Here is a 22705-nt window from a genome sequence, read left to right as displayed (position 1 = left end):
TAATGGGGAATTCTTTTTACCGTTTCCTTCAGTTCAGGTGTGAATTACCCAGATATAATTTCCCATTTATCTCCTTGGATTCAGGGAAAGTTTCAGATCTGAATTAGGTTTAGGAACAACCATGTTGCTCATCTCAGAATGTTCTCTTGCTGGTGTCTCACTTTTACCACATGCCTGATAGAACATTCAGTGTAAACTCACCTCCCATCAGACAGCCGTCCATACCCAGAGGTGGCCTGCACTTGTCTCTTGGTTTGTTGTATCTCAGCCTCTCCCTGTGATGAACCCTGGAAACTGAACAATTCTTCTGGCAAGAAACACTTCCACAACAGGGAAGACTTTCAGAAAGGATTTAATATGCAAAAAGGCACAAATTCAAGATGAAGAAATTACAGGCATAAAAAAGCAGGAAACTTCCACCCCTTGAAACAATGGAAAATTATACAAAGAAAGTTTATGAATCTTTTCCCTCTCACACTTGTATTTCTTGCAACTTCATACAAATCTTATAAAAACACCTGCTTTGTCTATCAGACTGGAAGGGACTGTCTCTGGACCATCATAACAGGGGGAGCATTTCTAAGAGAAAGAGGCGAAGCGTTTACATCAGCACAAGGTTATTTTGTCCAATCACATTGTTCTGATATTGATCCCCCAGAGTCACAATGTTCCACATCATCATAACCAGTGTCTCCCAGAGGCAGGAACAGGGTTTCCTTCTCCATCCCAGATACACCTTCACTCCTTCGCGAGTGCAGACTCCCACCTGAAAATACCAAGGGAGACACATACAGTCAGTGGATCCCCTCTACGGTGATGGGCAGCAGCAGAGCAAGGCAGAGTTTACAGCAGTGGTTCTCAAACTTATTTGATCATCCCCCTTCTTTGTGTCCATTGTAGTTGATGCCCCCCACCCCCACCACACAAGTACATCTACCGATTTACAAAAATCAACATGCAACTCTCACTAAATATGAAAAGCAGTCGGGCATTGAGTCACAAAGAGCCATGTAAGTACATAGCTCCCCGGCTGCCAAGCTCTGAAGGCAGGACTACCGCCAGCAGCAGCAGAGAAGTAAGAGTGGCAACACCATACGCTGCCATCCTTACTTCTGCGCTGCTGCTGGTTGCAGCGCTGCCTTCGAAGCTGGGCACCTGGAAAGTAGCTGCTGCTCTCTGCTCTGGCTTCTCATGCTGCCCCAGAATACATTCTGTGCTCCACAGTTTGAGAACCTTTGCTCTATGGTGTGGGTTAGGAATTGTTCCCCCTTCAGTCTTCTGGCTTGGTCTAGAACAAGTTCTAATCCATCATCTCGATACACAGTCTAGAAATTAAAACCTTTGGTTTCCAGACCAGCTAACACTGCCCAGTGCCAGCTATAGCTACCTGTACATTGGTGAAAAAAATCCCAAGCACTTACCAGCCAGGAGCACTTAAGGACATCAGAACTTTCACTCTGCCCTAACAATGAAGATAAGCATCAAGTACTAAGCAATGCACATTTCATCACCACTGCACCTCCTCTGCTCATGGCACAACAGGGAGGGGAGTGGAAACTTAGGCCAAGGATAATGGGCTAAGCCCGACTTTTACAGGAAGTGTCATGGGCTCTTTAGCATTTGTGCAGCAGTAACATGACTTTGGTTTATAAGATTCTGCCCAAAAGATACACGTTCAGTAAATAGGTAGGAATCCAGTACATCAAGAGTAGGGCAGCCACACAAGGATTTGAACCTAGAGCTTGAGGGAATCTGAGCTATCCTGCTGGTTTGACCAGGAAGTACCACCCAGATCAGATCCTACTTTTCCTCTCTCTATTTCAGGCACTGAAGCCTCTTCTTTGAGGGAATGGAGAGATGAGAGAAGGAGAGGTTTTCTCACAGGCGTTGGGTTGGCCAGGGCTGTTCCCTTGCTGTGTACCCCACATTTCCAGCTACCCGACTCTGCAGAGACACTGTGAAGTGCAAACAGTTCTCCACTCACCTGTCTGTGCATCCCTGTCACTCGCCCCAGTGCCTTTTTCATCATTCTGCCCCAAGCCAGGGTCACCTTCGGGGACAGACACTTCTCTGGCATCATCGTAAACAGTCCCTGGGACATCTCCAGGCAGAGCAGGGGCATCTGACGTGAAGATGGGAAGTAATTAAGAGAATATGCACAGTGAAGACAGAAATAAACTACTTGCTGCAGATGCATCAGCCTCACTGGTCCCTGGGGATCTCTCAGCACTTAACTTCCACCTTCAGGGCATTAAGAGAAGCCCTCCTCTGAAACCCTCAGACTGGGGGATTTCACATATCACATTGATTTGATATATTTCAGGAGCTAATTGAGAGGATCCTAGAGCTCCTAGATTACAAGCGTGGGGGGGCAGGGAGCCAACTAATAAGGTTGGAACATGGGTCCTTGGGTGTAAAATCTCTATGTCCCCCCCAGCACAGCATGTCTGACACAGACGTATATAAGCTGGGACAGTGACCTGAGCCAACTATAGCGTGGGCAGCTCCTGAGCAGACTGCTCCTTCAGTCCCTGCTATGGGCCTTTATTATGCCTTTGGACATCACATGCTTCCCTACACCTGGGCCTCCACACAGCTCTTGTCATGCACCTGGTCAGCGCCCCCAGCATTACGCCAATAGACAATACTGGTGGGTGAACTTCCTGGTTTTCTTAACAAACCACTATTGTCCCTACTGAGAAATACAGTTAGTTTTTTATCAGAGTGACGTTGCTTCCAGGAGGCGGATTCACTGCTCACCTCGGCCTTCTGGAGTCTGGGGGACGTCGTTCAAGGCAGGCTCCTGCACGTTATCGTAATCCAACTGAGACCCCCCTGGGGAAACTCCCTCTGGAACAGCAAAGACCACACTCAGCCCAGGGCACCAGCAGCGTCTCTTCAGTGCAGGTGGCCCTTCTAACTACAGCTGTGTATCATGGCACGTGAGAGGGGAAGTCGCAGGGGCCCATGGGAAGAAGGGCACAAGTCAGAGAACTACAGTGAAACAGGAGTCCCAGAAATAACAAGGGGCCAATCCTGTCCCTGCAGAATCCAACAGCAGCTCTTTTATGTGTTTCAGTGGGAGCAGGATCTGGGTTGTGCTGAGATAACAGGTTGGAACATGGGCACTGCCAGGCCAGAACCGGCCAGTGTGAATCCAGCTGATCTCTGCAGACAGGTTTGAATTTTCCTGTTTCACTGGGGGGCGGAATGTCTCCTCTGCAGGAATTAAAGCTCCCACTGGGAGGTCACTGGCCTGATCCTTTGTGAGCTCCTGCTCTCCACTAGCCTTTCAGGCAGCCCAGGGCTCAACTTGGCAGCGCTCCAGCTTCTCAGCACAACTGGCTCATCTGCTCAGTGTCTCCCCCACCCAGCCACAGGTTAAACTCCCACAGGGCCCAAATCATGGACTCCCTTGAGAGCAGCTGTGGTAGTAATGCCGCCCTGTTTGTAATTAAAGATGGGGCCAGGCTGGGAAGTTCAGGTCCAGGATTTTGCTTCAGCCTGTTATAGCGACAGGTGCCGGCCCCAAAACTGAGATCCGAAGCTGGGGTCAGAATCTGCAAATTCCCCCTCCCACAAAGTTCTGGTGGGTTTGGATCAGTGAGTTGGTCTGAGCCCATCTGTAATTATAACATAGGACAATCTTATGTGAGCAACAAAGGTGATGTCATGGTGGGAATCTGCTATAGACCACCGGACCAGGGGGATGAGGTGGACGAGGCTTTCTTCCCGCAACTCACAGAAGTTACTATATCACAGGCCCTGGTTCTCATGGGAGACTTCAATCATCCTGATATCTGCTGGAAGAGCAATATAGCAGTGCACAGACAATCCAGGAAATTTTTGGAAAGGGTAGGGGACAATTTCCTGGTGCAAGTGCTGGAGGAACCAACTGGGGCAGAGCTCTTCTTGACCTGCTGCTCACAAACTGGGAAGAATTAGTAGGGGAAGCTAAAGTGGATGGGAACCTGGGAGGCAGTGACCATGAGATGGTCAAGTTCAGGATCCTGACACAGGGAAGAAAGGAGAGCAGCAGAATACGGACCCTGGACTTCAGAAAAGCAGACTTTGACTCCCTCCGGGAACTGATCTGGAGGATGGTGTGGATTGCACTCTCAGCAAATTTGCGGATGATACTAAACTGGGAGGAGTGGTTGATACACTGGAGGGCAGGGATAGGATACAGAGGGACCTAGACAAATTGGAGGATTGGGCCAAAAGAAATCTGATGAGGTTCAATAAGGATAAGTGCAGGGTCCTGCACTTAGGATGGAAGAACCCAATGCACAGCTACAGACTAGGGACCGAATGGCTCGGCAGCAGTTCTGTGGAAAAGGACTTAGGGATGACAGTGGACGAGAAGCTGGATATGAGTCAACAGTGTGCCCTTGTTGCCAAGAATGCCAATGGCATTTTGGGATGTATACCATCCCAACGCGTAGAAAGAATAGTAAATATGGCAGGTGACCAGCTTGGCTTAACAGTGAAATCCTTGCTGATCTTAAACACAAAAAAGAAGCATAGCAAGCAGATCAAGGGACATGATCTTTCCCCTCTATTCGACATTGGTGAGGCCTCATCTGGAGTATTGTGTCCAGTTTTGGGCCCCACACTACAAGAAGGATGTGGATAAATTGGAGAGAGTCCAGCGAAGGGCAACAAAAATGATTAGGGGTCTGGAACACATGACTTATGAGGAGAGGCTGAGGGAACTGGGATTGTTTAGTCTGCAGAAGAGAAGAATGAGGGGGGATTTGATAGCTGCTTTCAACTACCTGAGAGGTAGTTCCAGAGAGGATGGTTCTAGACTATTCTCAGTGGTAGAAGAGGACAGGACAAGGAGTAAAGGTCTCAAGTTGCAGTGGGGGAGGTTTAGGTTGGATATTAGGAAAAACTTTTTCACTAGGAGGGTGGTGAAACACTGGAATGCGTTACCTAGGGAAGTGGTAGAATCTCCTTCCTTCGAAGTTTTTAAGGTCAGGCTTGACAAAGCCCTGGCTGGGAGGATTTAATTGGGGATTGGTCCTGCTTTCAGCAGGGGGTTGGACTAGATGACCTCCTGAGGTCCCTTCCAACCCTGATATTCTATGATTCTATGATGGGCAGGATCCCCTGGGAGAATAACATGAGGGGGAAAGGAGTCCAGGAGAGCTGCCTGTATTTTAAAGAATCCTTATTGAGGTTACAGGGACAAACCATCCCAACGTGTAGAAAGAATAGTAAATATGGCAGGTGACCAGCTTGGCTTAACAGTGAAATCCTTGCTGATCTTAAACACAGAAAAGAAGCTAACAAGAAGTGGAAGATAAGACAAATGACCAGGGAAGAGTATAAAAATATTGCTCGAGGATGCAGGAGTGAAATCAGGAAGGCCAAATCACACCTGGAGTTGCAGCTAGCAAGAGATGTTAAGAGTAACAAGAAGGGTTTCTTCAGGTATGTTAGCAACAAGAAGAAACTCAAGGAAAGTGTGGGCCCCTTACTGAATGAGGGAGGCAACCTAGTGACAGAGGATGAGGAAAAAGCTAATGTACTCAATGCTTTTTTTGCCTCTGTCTTCACGAACAAGGTCAGCTCCCAGACTACTGCACTGGGCAGCACAGCATGGGGAGGAGGTGACCAGCCCTCTGTGGAGAAAGAAGTGATTTGGAACTATTTAGAAAAGCTGGACGAGCACAAGTCCATGGGGCCGGATGCACTGCATCCGAGAGTGCTAAAGGAGTTGGCAGATGTGATTTCAGAGCCATTGGCCATTATCTTTGAAAACTCATGGCGACCGGGGGAAGTCCCGGAAGACTGGAAAAAGGCTAATGTAGTGCCCATCTTTAAAATAGAGAAGGAGGAGGATCCTGGGAACTACAGGCCAGTCAGCCTCACCTCAGTCCCTGGAAAAATCATGGAGCAGGTCCTCAAGGAATCAATTCTGAAGCACTTACATGAGAGGAAAGTGATCAGGAACAGTCAGCATGGATTCAGCAAGGGCAAGTCATGCTGACTAATCTAATTGTCTTCTATGATGAGATAACTGGCTTTGTGGATGAGGGGAAAGCAGTGGACATGTTGTTCCTTGACTTTAGCAAAGCTTTTGACACGGTCTCCCACAGTATTCTTGCCAGCAAGTTAAAGAAGTATGGGCTGGATGAATGGACTATAAGGTGGATAGAAAGTTGGCTAGATTGTCGGGCTCAATGGGTAGTGATCAATGTCTCCATGTCTAGTTGGCAGCCGGTATCAAGTGGAGTGCCCCAAGGGTCGGTCCTCGGGCTGGTTTTCTTCAATATCTTCATAAATGATCTGGAGGATGGTGTGGATTGCACCCTCAGCAAGTTTGCAGATGACACTAAACTGGAAGGAGAGGTAGATACCCTGGAGGGTAGGGATAGGATACAGAGGGCCCTAGACAAATTAGAGGATTGGACCAAAAGAAATCTGATCACGTTCAAAAGGACAAGTGCAGAGTCCTTAACTTAGGACGGAAGAATCCCATGCACCGCTACAGACTTGGGACCGAATGGCTCAGAAGCAGTTCTGCAGAAAAGAACCTAAGGGTTACAGTGGACGAGAAGCTGGATATGAGTCAACACTGTGCCCTTGTTGCCAAGAAGGCCAATGGCATTTTGGGAGGTATACGTAGGGGCATTGCCAGCAGATCAAGAGACATGATTGTTCCACTCTATTCGACATTAGTGAGGCCTCATGTGGAGTACTGTGTCCAGTTTTGGGCCCCACACCACAAGAAGGATGTGGAAAAATTGGAAAGAGTCCAGAGGAGGGCAACAAAAATGATTAGGGGACTGGAACACATGACTTTTGAGGAGAGGCGAGGGAACTGGGCTTGTTTAGCCTGCAGAAAAGAAGAATGAGGGGGGATTTGATAGCTGCTTTCAACTACCTGAAAGGGGGTTCCAAAGAGGATGGATCTAGACTGTTCTCAGTGGTAGCTGATGACAGAACAAGGAGTAATGGTCTCAAGTTGCAGTGGGGGAGGTTTAGGTTGGATATTAGGAAAAACTTTTTCACTAAGAGGGTGGTGAAACACTGGAATGTGTTACCTAGGGAGGTGGTGGAATCTCCTTCCTTCGAAATTTTTAAGGTCAGACTTGACAAAGCCCTTGCTGGGATGATTTAGTTGAGGATTGGTCCTGCTTTGAGCAGGAGGTTGGACTAGATGACCTCCTGAGGTCCCTTCCAACCCTGATATTCTATGATTCTATGATTAATTCGTCTCTCTCTTGGGGACAAGAGACTAGCCCTGCTGGGCACTGACGCCTCCACCCAAAGAGACTGATCCATCTCCTCCAGCTCCTCACCTGGGGAGGTCACTGGGAGCCACTCAGTGTGCTCAGGAGATGGTCACATGTTCCCATCCTGAGATTCTGACAGAAATCCTGTTCAATGGGATGAGACCCGACTGTGTAAAATGGGAACCGTGTGAGGGGAAATGGCTGCGATTGCAGAAAGTGTGATAGAAATTCATTTCTCTGCCCAGATTTGGGTCTCTTGGCCTGAGTCTGCCCCTCCCCCATTACCTTGTTCTGATCCAGGATCATTTTCCCCCTCGCTGTCCCCGGTGTAATACTGCAGCTTCGTCACTGAATCATCTGAATAGGAGACTGGAGAGACGAGAACCAGAAATTCATCACAGTGAGAACAGCAGAATTGTGGGACTGGGAACATATCCGGGGCCTGGAGCAGGATTTCCAGTCTCAGTCTGTACCTTCCTCTACAGGACGTGGTGACTCACAGCAACTCCGAGCAGTGAGAGTCTGACACAGACTCCCCAAGAGAAATCTCCATGTTATTGTGGTAAATGTGACTGAGGGGATGATGCAATCTGACCTGCAGGATGCTGTGGTGAGTGAAAGGTAAGTCTCTGGCTGCTGGTCCAGGGAAGTTGCACAACTGTCCTGGCCTCCTCAGCCACAGAGGGGACTCCTCCCTCTTAAGGGTAAATACCCACCTCCCCCATGAATCAGTCGATCAGCCCTCCATGGTGTTTCCAAATTAAACCAAGAAAGGCCCAAAGCAGAGTCTGTGATTCATAAATTTGTTAGTCTCTAAGGTGCCACAAGTACCCCTTTTCTTTTTGTCATTCACTGTAACCATCTTGGCAGTGATGCTGGGGGATGCCCTGAGCATGTTCTCAGAGCTCCACCACAGCAGAGCCCTTGGGCAGGATGTTCTCATCAGACATTGAGACAAAATGGCACAAAGGATAAAAGGGCCGGGACTCAAACTCATGAGGCTCTCCTGGGCTGATCTCTCTGCTCCGGGGGCAGGAGGGAGCTGACACAGCAGACCAGTGGCTGCGGTGGGAGGGGGGCAAAGAACATCCCCTGCTCCAAAGAAGTTTTCAAATGATAGTTTAGCCTGCCCCAGTCGCTTTCCTGACCCCTCACTGGTTACACGCCAAGGCTGCAGGACAGGCAGATGGGAAATTAATTGTTCCTAGAATTGGGACACTCAGTGTACAGTGGGAAGCAAATCCATCTCTCTCAGTCGACATGAGTAACTGCTGCTCTCACCACAAACCCAGCTCCCACAGCTAGAGCTTGGTAAAAAAACCAGGTGGTTCGGTTTTCTGACCATTGGGGGAAAAAAGCAAAACATAAGATTGTTTTGAGTTGAGCCCAAAATGACTTTTTTTGTCAATTTTTGGGAAATGCAAAAGTAAAAAAAAAAGTTTAATGTTGAATGACACCATTTGGTGTTCTTTTGGACATTCGTTAATTTTTGTTGATTTGTTTTCTTTCCGATAATATTAAAGGAAATTTCGAATGGAAAAGTAATATCTAATTGAAAAAACAAAATGTTTTCTTTAGAAAGTGTTGAAATGAAATAAATCATTCTGTGTGTATTTGGAACAATTGGGTGAAATTGACAGGAATTTGTGAAATGTTTCAGTGTCTCTGAATCTGCATTTTTCACCAAAACATTTCATAACGGAGACTTGTGCCCAGCTCCAATGACAAGCTCACAGGGCTGAAGCTACAGTGATTTAACTCTGGGTCAGGGCCTCAGATGGACAGGGCATTTAATAGCTGCTGCCTGTTAAGAGTGAGACCCACACACCTGAGCGACTGAACATCTCCTGCTTTTTTCTCATCAGGTTATAATCAATCTCCTCGTACACGGCCTCAGAGAAGGGATCCAAGGGTCTTCTGGAGCCTGAAAACAAAGGGCAGGGTTTGCACAGGGTTATTGAAACCAGAGATGGGAAATACTATGGGATCATCCAGCCTCTCCCCATGGGCCCAGTGCGATCCTGAACCCTTCCGCACATTCCCAGTGCTGGAATTTAAATGAGCCAGGTGACAGGGTTTCTTTCCACCACAGCCCTTTGATGATGGTTCCCAGGGCTAGATCGCTGTCAGGAAGCTTCCTCACATTCATCTTAAATGTTTTTTAATCTCATCTCATTATTTCTGGCTATTCCCCTTTGGAGCAGCTTAAATAATTCTTCCCCCACGCAGGTGTTTCTCTGCAAAATGGTGAGAACCTCTTTTTTTTCATCGAGTTTAAGGCCAGAAGGGACTATTAGAACATCTAGTCTGAACTCCTGTATAATACAGGCCATTGCATTTCACCCAGATACCCCTAGGTTTGAGCCCAAAGATGCACTTAGAGTAAAGCATTTCAGTCCTCAGGAGAATAAACTCTTGTGTGCCACAGGCAGAAAGCAGGAGCGAGTAAGGTGCCACCAATGCCCAAGGCCCCTGCAATGGCAGGGAACTGATTACTTGAGAGATGCCTTGATAATCCTGGCAGGTGATCCACGCTCCATGCTTCAGAGGAAGAGGAAAATCCCCCAAGGTCCCTTTTTGCCAATCTGACCTGGGGGGAAATTTCTCCCTGACCCCAAATCTGACAATTGGTTTGACCCTGAACATGTGGAAAAGACACACCACCCACCTATCTTTGAAAGAGGTTTCTCTGTATCACCTCAGAGGACTGGTCCAGCCCATCCAGTGACACATATCCCTCTGTAGCTAATGCCTGATGCTTCAGAGAAGGGCAAGAAACAAAATGAAGCAAAACAAAACACAAAGATGGGGGCTTCCCAGAATTCCTTCCTGACCCCTGCAGGAGACTGGCTGAAGCCCTGAAGCATGAGATCTGATTATAGTCATTGTCTTACTGCAAAGTTGTGACTGTTACATGTATGTTGATGGCAGTCCCGTGCTCTATCTTCTTGCCAAGGAGCTGGTAGCTAATGTTTGTATAAAGTCTGTTATAGATGTAAAATCCCCTACAAGTGCCAGCTTTGAGTACAAGACAGTAAAATGCTCCTTTCCCACACTTCTCCTTCCTAAGATTGTCTTTTCTACTGGATCACTCTCTTCACAACTATTTACCACAGCTCTATTTTTATACACCTTTTTTCCTTGACAATATTTCCAATTTCTCTCAGTCCCTTTTCCATGATGTCTCTCCTCATGATATTCAGATCCCCTCCCTGTGGCAGATACTGCAGCTCCAGGCAGTATCTTTGGGAATCACTGTATTAAAGCTATGAATGGTTTATGTTCTACTGCATGTCGGAGGGTTACCACAGCTCCTCCAGAAAGAAAAAACACTGAGTGTGTGTGTCGGGGGGTGGGGTGGGGGGATGATTAAGGTCAATCACTGAGATTGTAAAAAACTCCAGAAAGGTAACAACCTTCAGGGTGGTTTATACAGACTGGTTCAAACTGGGTTACCAGAGACCAAGAGACAAAGGAGGACTTCTGATATGAAAGGCTGAGTTTAAAAAGACTCAGGGCCTTCATTTTGATTCTGCAAATGGGCAGGACCTTCTGTCCATGGGGATCCCAACACTGAATCGTAGGAGGGATGTTGGTCTACCAGGCTGCCCATGAGGAAGATGGGTGAATTCTGGTATGTTCAGCAAGTGTGGAGGAATTTTTATTGTTTTTAATGTTTTCTCTGTGACACTTTTATCCTAGGAATAAGGTGTCATCTGCTGAGAGAGAGCTGGGTGGTAACTTGTAACTGCTGGCAATGCGCTGCTCCTAGCCCTTGGGGAGAAAGCACAGCATGGGGGCTGGCCTGTAGGCAGACTGGTTTGCTGGGTGTATCACAGTGGAAGGCAGGGGGCTGTGCAGTCTTAAAAACCCCTGGCCACATGGAGATGGGACAGGGGGTTCCCACCCAGAGACAGGTGAGGGCTGGAGGCCTGAGTAGGCATTCCTGGAGTGGATCACCGGAGGGTGGGGGCGGGTGGGGATACAGATGCCGTTTCTCTGAAACTGTAAAGGTCCCTAGCCAGTATCATCTCCAGATTTCATGGCTGGACTGTTCCACTGCCAGACAGTTAATGAAATATTCAATGAGAGAGGAGTTAACAGGCACCCTTGGCCACCCCACCCAGCCTGGTATCGCCCCTCACCCTGACACCCTGCATCCCCCCTGCTATTGCAGAGGCATTTCACACAGTGACACCAATCAGGACCCACCTCTGCGCTGTGCCCTGGCACTTCGCACCTGCGCCCCCAGGATGATTAAGACCAGGCAGAGCAGGGCCCCCAGGATAATGCAGATGACCACCGGCACCGTGACTCTCCCACTGTCGGTCGGAGGGCGGCGTGGGGGAGCTGGATGGAAATGAACATGCAACAGGGAGAGATTAGCCTGTGAGAGTCAGGGGCCCCCAGGGAGCTCCCCAGTCACTCATTGCAGGGCCCAGGACAGCAGGGTAATGGGCTGGGACACAGTCTGTGCACCATGGGGGCAGCTCACAGGATGCTGTTTAAATCATGGGCCCTGCCCGGTCAGCTGGAGCCAGCAGACAGGAATCCTCTGGCTCAGCATGGCCTGCAGCTCCCACCCCGGTGTCATTGGCCCTCAGATGTCACAAGCCATGGAAAGGAGCTCCTTCCCTCAGGCTGCAGCTTGCAGCTCCTCCACTGTGACCCAGCACGAGGGAAATTTAACCCTAGATGGGAGGAAGGAGATGCTTTAACTGGGGTATTTGGAAAATCTGTCATCTCTGTCAGACCTGCAAAATTAAAGGGAGGAAACTTGGAACCTGTAGTAAGGGGGAGGTGACGTGTTTGTTCCTGAGGGGCATCCTCACCTCTGAGAGTCCCTGGTTGTCTCCAGCTGTCACCTCCACGAACTCCCTCACAGCAGCACAGGACCTGTTTGTTAGTGATTTAGGGCCCAAGTCCCTTGTGCTCTGTGCAGCAATGAGGACTCTCATAACAAACCAGCACAGTGGGGCCTGTGATGAATGCAGGGGCTATGTGGGCTGATGCCTGAGCCAATCTGACCCCACAAAGGTTCCACCCCTCAACATCCAGGATGCTCCGGCACTCAGGAGATGGGAGGGCCTGGTCTGAGACCAAAGAGGATGGGTGAGCTAAACCATCCTTTTCCCTGAATATTACAGCATGTAGCAGAAACATCTCCTGTCACTCACCTGAGCAATTCATGGCAGCATCTTCCTTATGACCACAGTTGCTCTCACCCCAGGGCTTGGCAGGACAGTCCCAGAGAGATGACTCTGTCCCTCTGCAATTCAACGTCTCCACCCAGATGGGACCAGTCCCCTCGCCGAAAGCAGCCTCGCCCAGGGCAGATAGAGCAGATCCACAGCCCAGTTGTTTACACACAACGTTAGCATCCGCCATGTCCCAGGAGTCATCACAAACTGTTCCCCAGGAGCCACGGTACCAAACCTCCACTCTCCCCGAGCATCTGTCCTCTCCTCCCACGACGCGTAACTTCTCTTGGTCTAGAAATGCAGAAACCTCACATGTTACTGGGACAACTTAGGGACCAAGAGGGAGACAGTGAGAAGCAGAGATACCTGTGCAGCTTGGAGAGTTCGGGCATTCGGCAAACAGGGTCTGAGTTGGTTTTGTTTTTTTCCCTATGGAGAGAAAAAGCTGAGGTGAATGCACTGGGTTGTGTGTGTGATGTGGGAGTAGAATTTATCTGTATTTTAAACCCCTAATTTCAGCACTGTGTGAACTGAAATGTGAACTCTGGGTCATTTAATACTTAACTAATTTGCTATTCAACTGTTACTCAGACACACAGGCCGACATGCACCCAGACTTGTGGGGGATTCCAGTTCTGGGCCCACCTCTGAGTGTTCATCCCAAAAGGATTAATAACCACAGAGCTGTCTCATGACGGTCTCTAGGGAGAGGCTTTTCTCGGCTCTCAGACTACCTTATCGCAGTGTCCAACACCGGTCTCTTTTAAAATTAATTGATTAACTTCCATGTTTGTTGTTAATCAGACAAATGGTTGTTCCTATAAAACATCATGAAAATATGTTTGTATCTTGTGTTGAGAATTTAAATCTGCCTACACTGAGATGTGAACAACAACAACAGTTCTATCCTAACCTTTCAATTAATTAAACACATCGTGTATATGTGGGTTTGCACACGCGCATGCAGGTAGATTCCTAATTACCAGTGCAAGAAATATGGGTCTCTTCTGCTCGGTTATCACATGACTTTGGATCCCAAGGGTCTGACAGGCACTGCCAGAGGGAGCTGTGCTGCTCACTGCATGCAACGTGGTCCAGCCACGTGGGACCAGAACCTGGTCCATATTCAAAGTCACTTGCAATCTGCCCTCCGTCCCCACAGTTCAGCTGTTTGCAGACAATTGCTGGGGTGACTCCAGACATCGCATTGGAGCAAACACTGCCCCACGTCCCATTGTAGAAAACCTCCAGCCTCCCTGCACAGTCACTGTCGCTCACCAGCCTCAGATCTGTGAACTCTAGAAGGAAGTGCAGAAAAAGGGAATTTAAATCATTTGATTCTGAAATGAACTGGGGTGTGAAGAGTAAAATCCCAGTGATTGCTAACAATCCTGTGCATCATTCTGCAGGAGCAACTGCTAGAGAACTACTCCAGGAGTAAGAGACTCTTTTAGACACCACAGGCCCCTTCGAAATACAGTGGGCATCTCTGGAAGGCCACCATTTAGCAGCAGCTACATACAGATTGTAATAGATGAAGGCCGGGAAGGATTGTGACATTGGCAGGTCAGATGCCAGCTCTTGCCCAGGCTGCAGGCCTTAGCTGAGAACTTACAATCTTGTAGCTGGAGACCAGGCAGGGTCACATGTGTGTTACTTTTGCTGAAAACAGGTATTAGTCTTGGAAGAATGTATTGAGTGTTTAGACTTTATGAAATGCTGGTTAGTTGCTGCTGGCATTAATCTCACTTGTAATGTCTATGGTCCATGCTACAAGAACATATGCAAGTTTTGCTTTATAACTGAAAATGTTTGCTCTGAACTTGTGAACTCAGGCACGGGAATGATCCCCGCCGCCCATCCCCTGCATGTAGTACATGCAGAAGGTCTTATCCCATTGCTTTGAAGGCTGGAAGAGGGAAATAAAAATAATAGATGGGAAGATTTTTCATCTTTTTGGCTGTTTGAACTGTGACAGGGCTAAAGAAACCAAACTGAAGGCCGAGACCCCAAGGGGTTACCCCTGGGTCAGCGCTGAAGGACATTTGGAATTGACAGATCACTACAACTCTGTCACTCCGAGGATATAAATGGTAACTCATTTGTGTGTAGATGATTGCTTGCTTTAACCGTGTAAACAACCCTTTTATTTCTTTTTCCTAGTGAATAAACCTGTACATACTTTATTACAGGATTGGCTACAGGCATTGTCTTTGGTGTAAGATCCAGGGTACAAAGTGATCTGAGTAAGTGACTGGTCTCTTGGGATTGAAAGAAACCTGAATGTGATGTGATTTTTGGTGTAAGTGACCACTTATGATGAAGTCCAGTTTGTTTGGGTGACAATAGACTGGAGAGTCTAAGGGGACTGTCTGTGACTCCATGGTAAGATAGATACAGTGATCCAGGACTAAGTTCCCTCTGAGCTGCATGGCCATATGGACGCACAGAAGGCTATCAAAGACCGCATAGGCCCGCAGCCACAGGGGCCTAGGGTTGAGAGGCACCTCTTCCCCAGCCCCGGAGCTGCCGCAGTGGGGAGAGGTGCCTCTCCCCTGGCCCCAGGTTGCTGCAGCAAGAGAGGCCTTGGGGGAGTCCTCTCTTCCTGCCACAGCCCCAGGGCAGCCAGAACTACAAACCCTTCATCCCTGGCCCCACCCCAGAGCTCGCACCCCCAGCCAGAGCCCTCACCCTGTGCACCCTCTGCCCCAGCCCTGAACTGCCTCCCACACTCTGAACCCCTCAGCCCCACCCCACCACACATCACCTCTAGACTGGTGCACATAACAAAATTCATTCCGCACATGGATGTAAAAAGTAGAGGGAACATTGGTCCAGGAGTTCACATTTGTTCCTGGCTTGGTGAAATCTACTTATAAAACACACCAGCAGTTTGGGGTATTGCCTTTCTCACCATCTGCCCTGAGGTGGGCACTCAGTGCCGTGAGCCTCTCCAGACAGTGTGACAGGGATCATGAGATCAAATAATTTGACTGTCTGTAAAACAGCTGCATAGAGCCTAATAACTTGAGTTTGACTTAAGCATAGCTTCCAGAAAGGCATCCAGTCTAGACAGGAAGACTTCAAGAGATGCAGAATGAACCATTCCCTGGTAGTTTGTTCCGATGGTTAATCACCCTCCCTGTTAAAAACCTGGGCCTTATTTCTGAGGTGAATTTGTCTGGTTTCAGCTTCCAGCCATCGACTCTTGTTCTGCCTTTCTGCATTAGATTAAAGAGCCCTTTAGTAAGTGGTATGTTCTCCTTGTGAGCGGATTTATGCCCTGCAATCAAGTTACCTCTTGATCGTTTTGACAAGCTAAAGAGATTCAGCATCTGAAATCTCTCACCGTAAGGCTTTTATTCATCAGATAAGTTTTCTGGCTCTTCTCTTCTCCAATTTTTGTGGATATCAGAACTGGACACAGTATTCCAGTATCTGTCTCCCCAGTACCAAGTACAACAGTAAAATTTAGTCCCCACTCCTACTCACTACTCCCCTGTTTATACATCCAAGGTTCACATTAGCCCGTTTTGCCATTCACGGCACTGGGAGCTTATGTTTACTTATTTCTCCACTTGGACCCTACTTTCTTTTCAGTCACTGCTTTCCATGATACAATCTCCTTTAGATACCTGAGATGCAGCCTTGTAGCATTCTAAGGGAAATCTTGCAATATCTCCAACACCTCTGGGTGGGAGCTGAGGACTTTCTAATGGTGACCCTGGTAGGTAGTTACAGAAGGGAAAGGGAGGCAGAGACAGTCAGGGAGAGTGTCACTCTCAGCAATCTCCTTAAACATCTGCCCCCTCCATTTAATCCCCTGGTAACCAGGCTCACGTGAGCATTCCCAGAACAGACCTGAGCAGAGAACTCCCGCGTCCTCTTTGTGTCTGCAGTTGTGCTGGCCCCAGCCCCCGGAAGGACACGCCCAGAGATCGGATTCGTTCCCAGAGCAGTTCACATCGTCCAGCCAGATCTGCCTGGATCCTTGCCCATAATGAGCAGAGACAGTTGCATTGATGGCGCGTCCACATCCCAGCTGTTTGCAAACGACATCGGAGTCTGAAACATCCCAGGAATCATCACAGACTGTCCCCCAGCTGCCATTGTAATAAATCTCCACTCTCCCGGCACAGCGACCTGTCCCATTCACCAGTCTGATCCGCCGGCTCCCTGCAGGGATAGATCGCAGCTGTTAATATGTATTTTCCTACTGAACAGAAAATGTTTGTGAGATTTGGAAATGAATCACCTGAGCAAAGGACACCGACGTCCTCAGCAATTCCTGCCTGGGCTGTCTCAGATGTGGAGATGTCACAGAGAGTCAGACGAGTCTCATTTCCTGCACACTGGACCCTTCTCAGCCCCACAGGGCCCGTTCCATTCTCAGACTTCGGGGGGATAAAAGCTTTCTCAGCGACTCCGCACTGGAGCTCCCTGCACACCACGCTGGCATCGTTCATGTCCCACTGGTCATCCATCACTCTGCCCCACACACCACGGAGGGAAATCTCAACTCTCCCATCGCACCGGCTCTCTCCATTCAGGAGTCTGAGTGATTCAGAATGACCTGGGCTCAGGAGAGATGGGAAACACACTGAATAACATTCTCTCTTATACACTAGAAATAATGCACATGAAATTGTGGACTATTTCTCAATAAGAAGGTATAAGCCAGTGATCAGAGTGTGTCACAGTGTTAAAGGGAACAACCTCTGTCAGAAGACACTTATTCCTATGAATCTATAAGTGGAAGGTGCTATGAGGATTGTAAAACTCTGAGCTTGACACAAGGGCTTGCCAACGGACTCTCTAAATGAGTGAGCGAGGGAATTCCTGCAGATTACTGATTGGGAAAATAGTCTCTGTGTGTGGTGGTGGAATGGCTGCTGAGGTTTGTAGTCACTTTATCCAGGCTTAAATGCCTGGAAGCCAGTGAACGGTGTCTGCACAAGCACTTAGCAGGTGGGTCGTGAATGATTTAGGCAAGTTTGCCTTGAAGGAGTTTGGCCAATGGTTCATGGTGGTCAGGAACAGGTTATTGTTGGTAAATTCCCTTAGTTCCCTCTGATCTTTGCTCAGTAGGTGGCAACTTTCTTGGTTCACATAGATCCAGTGCAGGAGCTCCTCATGTTAGATAGTTCCCTGCACTGGTGGTTCTAACTGGAGCTGTCCCCTGAAGTGTGGTGTCATCTCTGAGTCCAACGTGAGATTCCAGCTGGTCAATTCATTGCAGAAGAAGCAGGTTGTGTGTGGGGCGGGGAAGGGGACATGCTCTGCTGGTGAATATTGTGACTCCCTTGGGATGTGAATCTCAGTCTTTACGTGTGTCTCAGAATCCGAGAGTCCGACAGCAAGATGGTAAGTTAGGAATTACTCCCCGAGTTCAGACCCAGGTGCAGCCAAGAGAGACTGACTATGTTAAAATCAACAGCAGAGTCAGTGCAGGGCACACCCACTGGCTGTGTCGGGTACAGTATGTACTAGTATGGCGACCTGACGGGTGCAGTGTGTGCGCACTGGATCCAACCAGCTCAAGGATCTTGGTAGCCAAATAACATTTCAAGGGTAAGAGTGAAATCCTGGCCCCACTGAAGGCAATGGTAAAACCTCCATTGACTTCAACAGAGCCAGGAGTTCACCCTAAGACTGGACCTCCCTGCATGCAGCTAGGGTAGTGCAGGGATGTAACCACAGGTGGGCTGTGGCCCACCCAGTGATCATCCAGGCCCACCCAAATCAGAGCCGGAGCTCCCAGAATCCACAGGCTGGGACTCCCACCCCCAGCTTGGTGTCCGTCAGCCTGGCCGCATCTTTCTCCTGCCAGCACCATGCGCTGCTCCCCTGGTCTCTAACCCCAGCACTAGCCCCACAGGGGGTGTGCCTCTTGAGGGCAGGTCTGGGTGGGGCTAGTGCTGGGGCCAGAGACCGGGGCAGCAGCTCCCGGCACCGGCAGGAAAGGGACGTGGCTGGGCTGACGGACACTGAGCCAGGGTCGGGAAGGGTGAGCAGAGCTTGAGCCCTGGTGGGACCCCACTTTGCCCAAAAGGCACACCTAGGTGACCAGATGTCCCGATTTTATCGGGACAGTCCTGGTATTTGGGGCTTTTTCTTATGTAGGCGCCTATTACCTCCCACCACTTGTCCAATTTTTCACATTTCCTATCTGGTTACCCTAGGCATGCCCCGCAGCCTGTGTGCCCCGGGCAGCCTCAGCTTGGGGTGACTGCTGAGCGGTAAGGGCCGGCTGGAAGGGGTGAAGGGAGGAGAACCCCCCTACCTCCTGTCCCCTTCCCAGGGCACTGGATTCCTCCTGCACCCCTCCCTCTGCTACTCCTGTCACTGCCCACCCCCCAAAAGCTGGGGCCCACCCAAGTTTCCTGTCCTAGGTATGCCGCTAGTGTAGTGTGAGGGTAGAGAGTAGATCTGGGGCTTTCCGAGGAGGCTCATGGATATAACTGGGTACCACAGCCCCTCAGGAAGGCCGGATGGGATCATGGCAGATGGAGCTCGTATGGAAGGGACCAGGTGTTTTTCCTTAGAAGGGATTCTCCTTCCAGCAATTGTAGGGAGAAATCAGGATCTTCATATGCTGAGGAGTTCCCTCCAAGAACCAGGGTCTGGGCTGGGTAGCTGGTTAGGAGAGGCAGGGCAGGGCTGCAGGGAATTCAGTAAGGAATGCCGGTAGCAGCCTCTGTGAGAAGCAGGAGAACTGCGAGGTTTTTTGCCCCCAAGGTACAAAGATATCAGTTGTAAAGAGGAGAGTAGATGTCTGTTGAGAGTTCTGGGCAGGGCCACATAGGCTTAGTCATGGTGTGTAACGGCACCAGTGACTCTGGGCTCTGTGGGGGTCAGTCCTGGAAGCTACGTGTCCATTATTAGGAAGAAGGTTGAAATCCGGGGCTTCTGCAATAGGTTTCTCTGTAAGGACCCCAGTTCCAGCCAGGCAAGAAGCCCTATGGAGACTCTGTACATGGATCTGAAGATGGAGCAGAAAGGGGAGCTGAAACTTCATTAAGCAGGAGGGGTCCTTGTGGTGAGGGGAGAAGCAGATGATCATAATGGCCTTTTTGGGTCTTAAAACTCTATGGATCTATAGACCCATAAGACGGGCTCCATTTAGGCACAAGGGAACCAGATTGACTGGCCATTAAAATTAATTTTCTAGTGAATTATTTTCCCGCAGGACCCTGGCCACTTTGAGTGCCCAGGATGGATAAATCGGGGTTGTGCAGCGTGAGGCTGTTGCTTGTATGACCCCTGACTCAGCTGCTGACTCACTGGGTGGCCTTGGGCAGGTCACTTTGCTTTTCTCTCTCCATTTCACCGTCTGTAAAATGGAGCTGTGACATTGCTCTGTAGGATTTTATGAAAGTATGCTGATGAGTGTGAATATAATGTAACTGAAATATGCTTCCTGCAAAAGGTCTTTTGTAAGATATAATTGCAAAGTTTATAATCTACTGAGTGTGGTCATCCTATTTGTATAAATGTATCACTCGTATATCTGAAACTAGAAATATGAAATATAACTCTGAGGTCCTATTGTAGGTATGCACAGTGTGGGTCATTCATGGTGGTTTGGAATCTTAATGGCTCCCATTAACCAGGACAATTCACTGTGGATGGCTCTGTTTTACTTCTCAGTCTTCCTGTATGCTGGCAAGCAGGTAATGAAGTCTGACAGTGACATGTGATCATGTCACCTGAACTCGAATCCATCTTTAACCTGTTGCTTTTCCATTGAAAAGGAGGGGTGGGAACCCAGAGAGGGACAAAGGATTCCCGCCTTATGCAAAAGATATATAAGTGAGTGGAACAGAACAAAGTGGGCAGGCATCATGAGAAATCCCCTAGCTACCACCTGAGCTGGAACAAGAGCTGTACCAGGGAAAGGATGGTGCCCAGACTAGGTAGGCATCCAGTCTGTGAAAGAAACTTATTGAAACATCTCTGAGGGTGAGATTTTTATCTGTATTCAGTTTTATTACTGTATCCGGCTTAGATTTGCATGTTTTATTGTATTTTACTTGGTAATTCACATTGTTCTGTCTGATACTACTTGGAACCACTTAAATCCTACTTTCTGTATTTAATAAAATCACATTTTACTTATTAATTAACCCAGAGTATGTATTAATACCAGGGACGGGGGGTAAACAGCTGTGCATATCTTTCTCCGAGTGTTATACAGGGCGGACAATTAATGAGCTTACCCTATATAAGTTTTATACAAGGTAAAACGGATTTATTTGGGGTTTGGACCCCATTGGGAGTTGGACATCTGAGTGTTAAAAGCAAGAATGCTTCCTAAATTGCTTTCAGTTAAGTCTGCAGCTTTGGGGCACGTATTTCAGACCCTGGGTCTTTGCTGGAGCAGACTGGCATGTCTGGCTCAGCTAGACAGGGTGCTGGAGTCCTAAGCTGGCAGGGAAAGCAGGGGCAGAAGTAGTCTTGGCACATCAGGTGGCAGCCCCCAAGGGGTGTCCGTGATCCAACCTGTCACAGGAGCTAATAATAATACTTACCCCCCTACTTCCCTGGAGCTTGGTGAGGTTTATTAATGTCTGGAGAGTACTTTGAACACATAAAACTCTGCAGAAATGGTGAGTACTCTGGAGAATCAGGCACTGAGGGTCTCAGGTTGCAGCCCAATCACCCCAAATTAGTCGTGAGTTGGGAATTTGGGCTTTAATTGTTGTAAGTATAATTTTCAAATGCAGCTAAATGATGTAGGAGCTTAAGTGCCATTTTCATAAGTGACTTAGGCAGCAAGAGGGGGAAGTCTGTATGGTTCTTGGGCTCCTATGTTACTAGAGAAAATAGGATTTAAGTCTCTAAGTCACTTAGGCCTTTTGAAAATGTTATTCTTGGGCTTCTAAGTGCCTAAGTCACTTTTCAAATGGACCGCATAAGAGTCTGCTATCTCCTGGGGTGTTATGAAGACAAATTCATTAATGTTTGTGGTGCATTCTCACACTACTGTAACGAGCACAATAGAAAAGCCAATGAAGAAATTAATAATTCTGTATTCAGTGCAGTGTTTGTACGGTCTGTAGAGAGAATAAGGCCCTGGGTCACAGGTTGAATGATGAGGATAAAAAGAAATATTCTACAGCTCCTCCATCCCCTGAGCACCATCCTCCCTGTGCACTGAAGGAGGCAGGAGCTGGGGGTAGGTGAGAATAATAGAATATGTGCATGCAATTGGACTGTATCATAATATATATGCAGAAGTGAGGGTGGGGGACTGAATTAACATTACATAGATAACCTTAATTCTGGTATTTTCTAATTCTTGTGCCTTTGACTAAATGAACTAAATAATGCTGTTTATTTTTTTATTTATTTTTATAAAAGCTAAATATTAGAGCGGGTCAGCAACTCAAAATTTTTCCTGTGATGTTTTTTGAATGCAGTATTTCAATTTTTAAACAGATCTGAGATACTGGGATGTGGAAATGGAATGAAAATTTTTGTTTAGACTCTCACTAATATATCGATTCATTCCAACTTTTGGAAAATGAAACATTCAATTTTCCTTTCCAGATTTTGGATGTACAGGTTTGCCACTTCCTCCCCTTTCCTATATTTTCACACAATCAGAATATTAGGATTGGAAGAGACCTGAGGAGGTCATCTAGTCCAATCCCCTGCTCATCTTTTCTTCCACTGTAAAAAGTTAGAAAAAGGTAAAAATGTGTAAGAAAGTAAGAAAGCAGGGGAAAAAATCTTTGGAGTTTTTTCAATTGGAAAGGTGTGAAAAAAGAAAAAAAAACCTCAGTGAGTGAAAGCACTACTTTCTCTGTGGTGGGCTACCAAAAATACCCCCAGGAACTCACGTGAGAGAAGGAAAATGCTGATTTTCAGCAGTTTATAATTCAGCCAAACCTGGAGGAATCTGACTACACAAGGAGAAGGCATCTCCCTGGCCCCAGCACTGACCCCTTCCCAAATTGCAAAGGCTCCAGCAATCAAGGAAGGTGCGAGAGCTTCTCAAGAAGGTGCCAAGAATATTTTATAATAGAAAGTGTGAAGCAAGCTCCACATTGGGAGTCACTACCAACTCCCCCTCTAATTGCTATTGGAGAAGGCTGGGGACAATGAATTGGTGGCATTGATGTAACCCGAAGGACAAAGTGCTGACCCTGCTCCGCTGCCCTGCGTCAGGACAGAGTTGCTGATGTTTTTACTGGAGTATCCAGGGCTTTCCCCAGTCACAACTGTTCTTTTGTGATGATATTATTGACTTAA

At 48.0% G+C, this 22705-nt stretch overlaps 1 protein-coding gene across 1 annotated transcript in view; it reads right to left on the bottom strand.

Moving 5' to 3' along the window:
• Positions 1 to 524: 524 nt before the first annotated feature.
• Positions 525 to 22705, bottom strand: part of LOC144269695 (antigen WC1.1-like) — a 56962-nt gene continuing 34781 nt past the window's right edge. The window contains exons 7-18 of the mRNA XM_077825508.1: positions 16704 to 17021; positions 16310 to 16624; positions 13432 to 13746; positions 12815 to 12877; positions 12425 to 12739; positions 11971 to 12001; positions 11460 to 11602; positions 9076 to 9171; positions 7533 to 7616; positions 2761 to 2850; positions 1985 to 2122; positions 525 to 766 (exon numbers count right to left, since the gene is read on the bottom strand). Of these exons, the coding sequence (XP_077681634.1) occupies positions 618 to 766; positions 1985 to 2122; positions 2761 to 2850; positions 7533 to 7616; positions 9076 to 9171; positions 11460 to 11602; positions 11971 to 12001; positions 12425 to 12739; positions 12815 to 12877; positions 13432 to 13746; positions 16310 to 16624; positions 16704 to 17021 (2057 nt within the window). The 3' untranslated portion in view covers positions 525 to 617. The remainder of the gene's footprint in view (positions 767 to 1984; positions 2123 to 2760; positions 2851 to 7532; positions 7617 to 9075; positions 9172 to 11459; positions 11603 to 11970; positions 12002 to 12424; positions 12740 to 12814; positions 12878 to 13431; positions 13747 to 16309; positions 16625 to 16703; positions 17022 to 22705) is intronic.

Source organism: Eretmochelys imbricata, chromosome 1 (genome assembly GCF_965152235.1).
Source record: "Eretmochelys imbricata isolate rEreImb1 chromosome 1, rEreImb1.hap1, whole genome shotgun sequence".
Taxonomy (NCBI): domain Eukaryota; kingdom Metazoa; phylum Chordata; order Testudines; family Cheloniidae; genus Eretmochelys; species Eretmochelys imbricata.
This window is presented reverse-complemented; position numbering and strand designations above follow the sequence as displayed.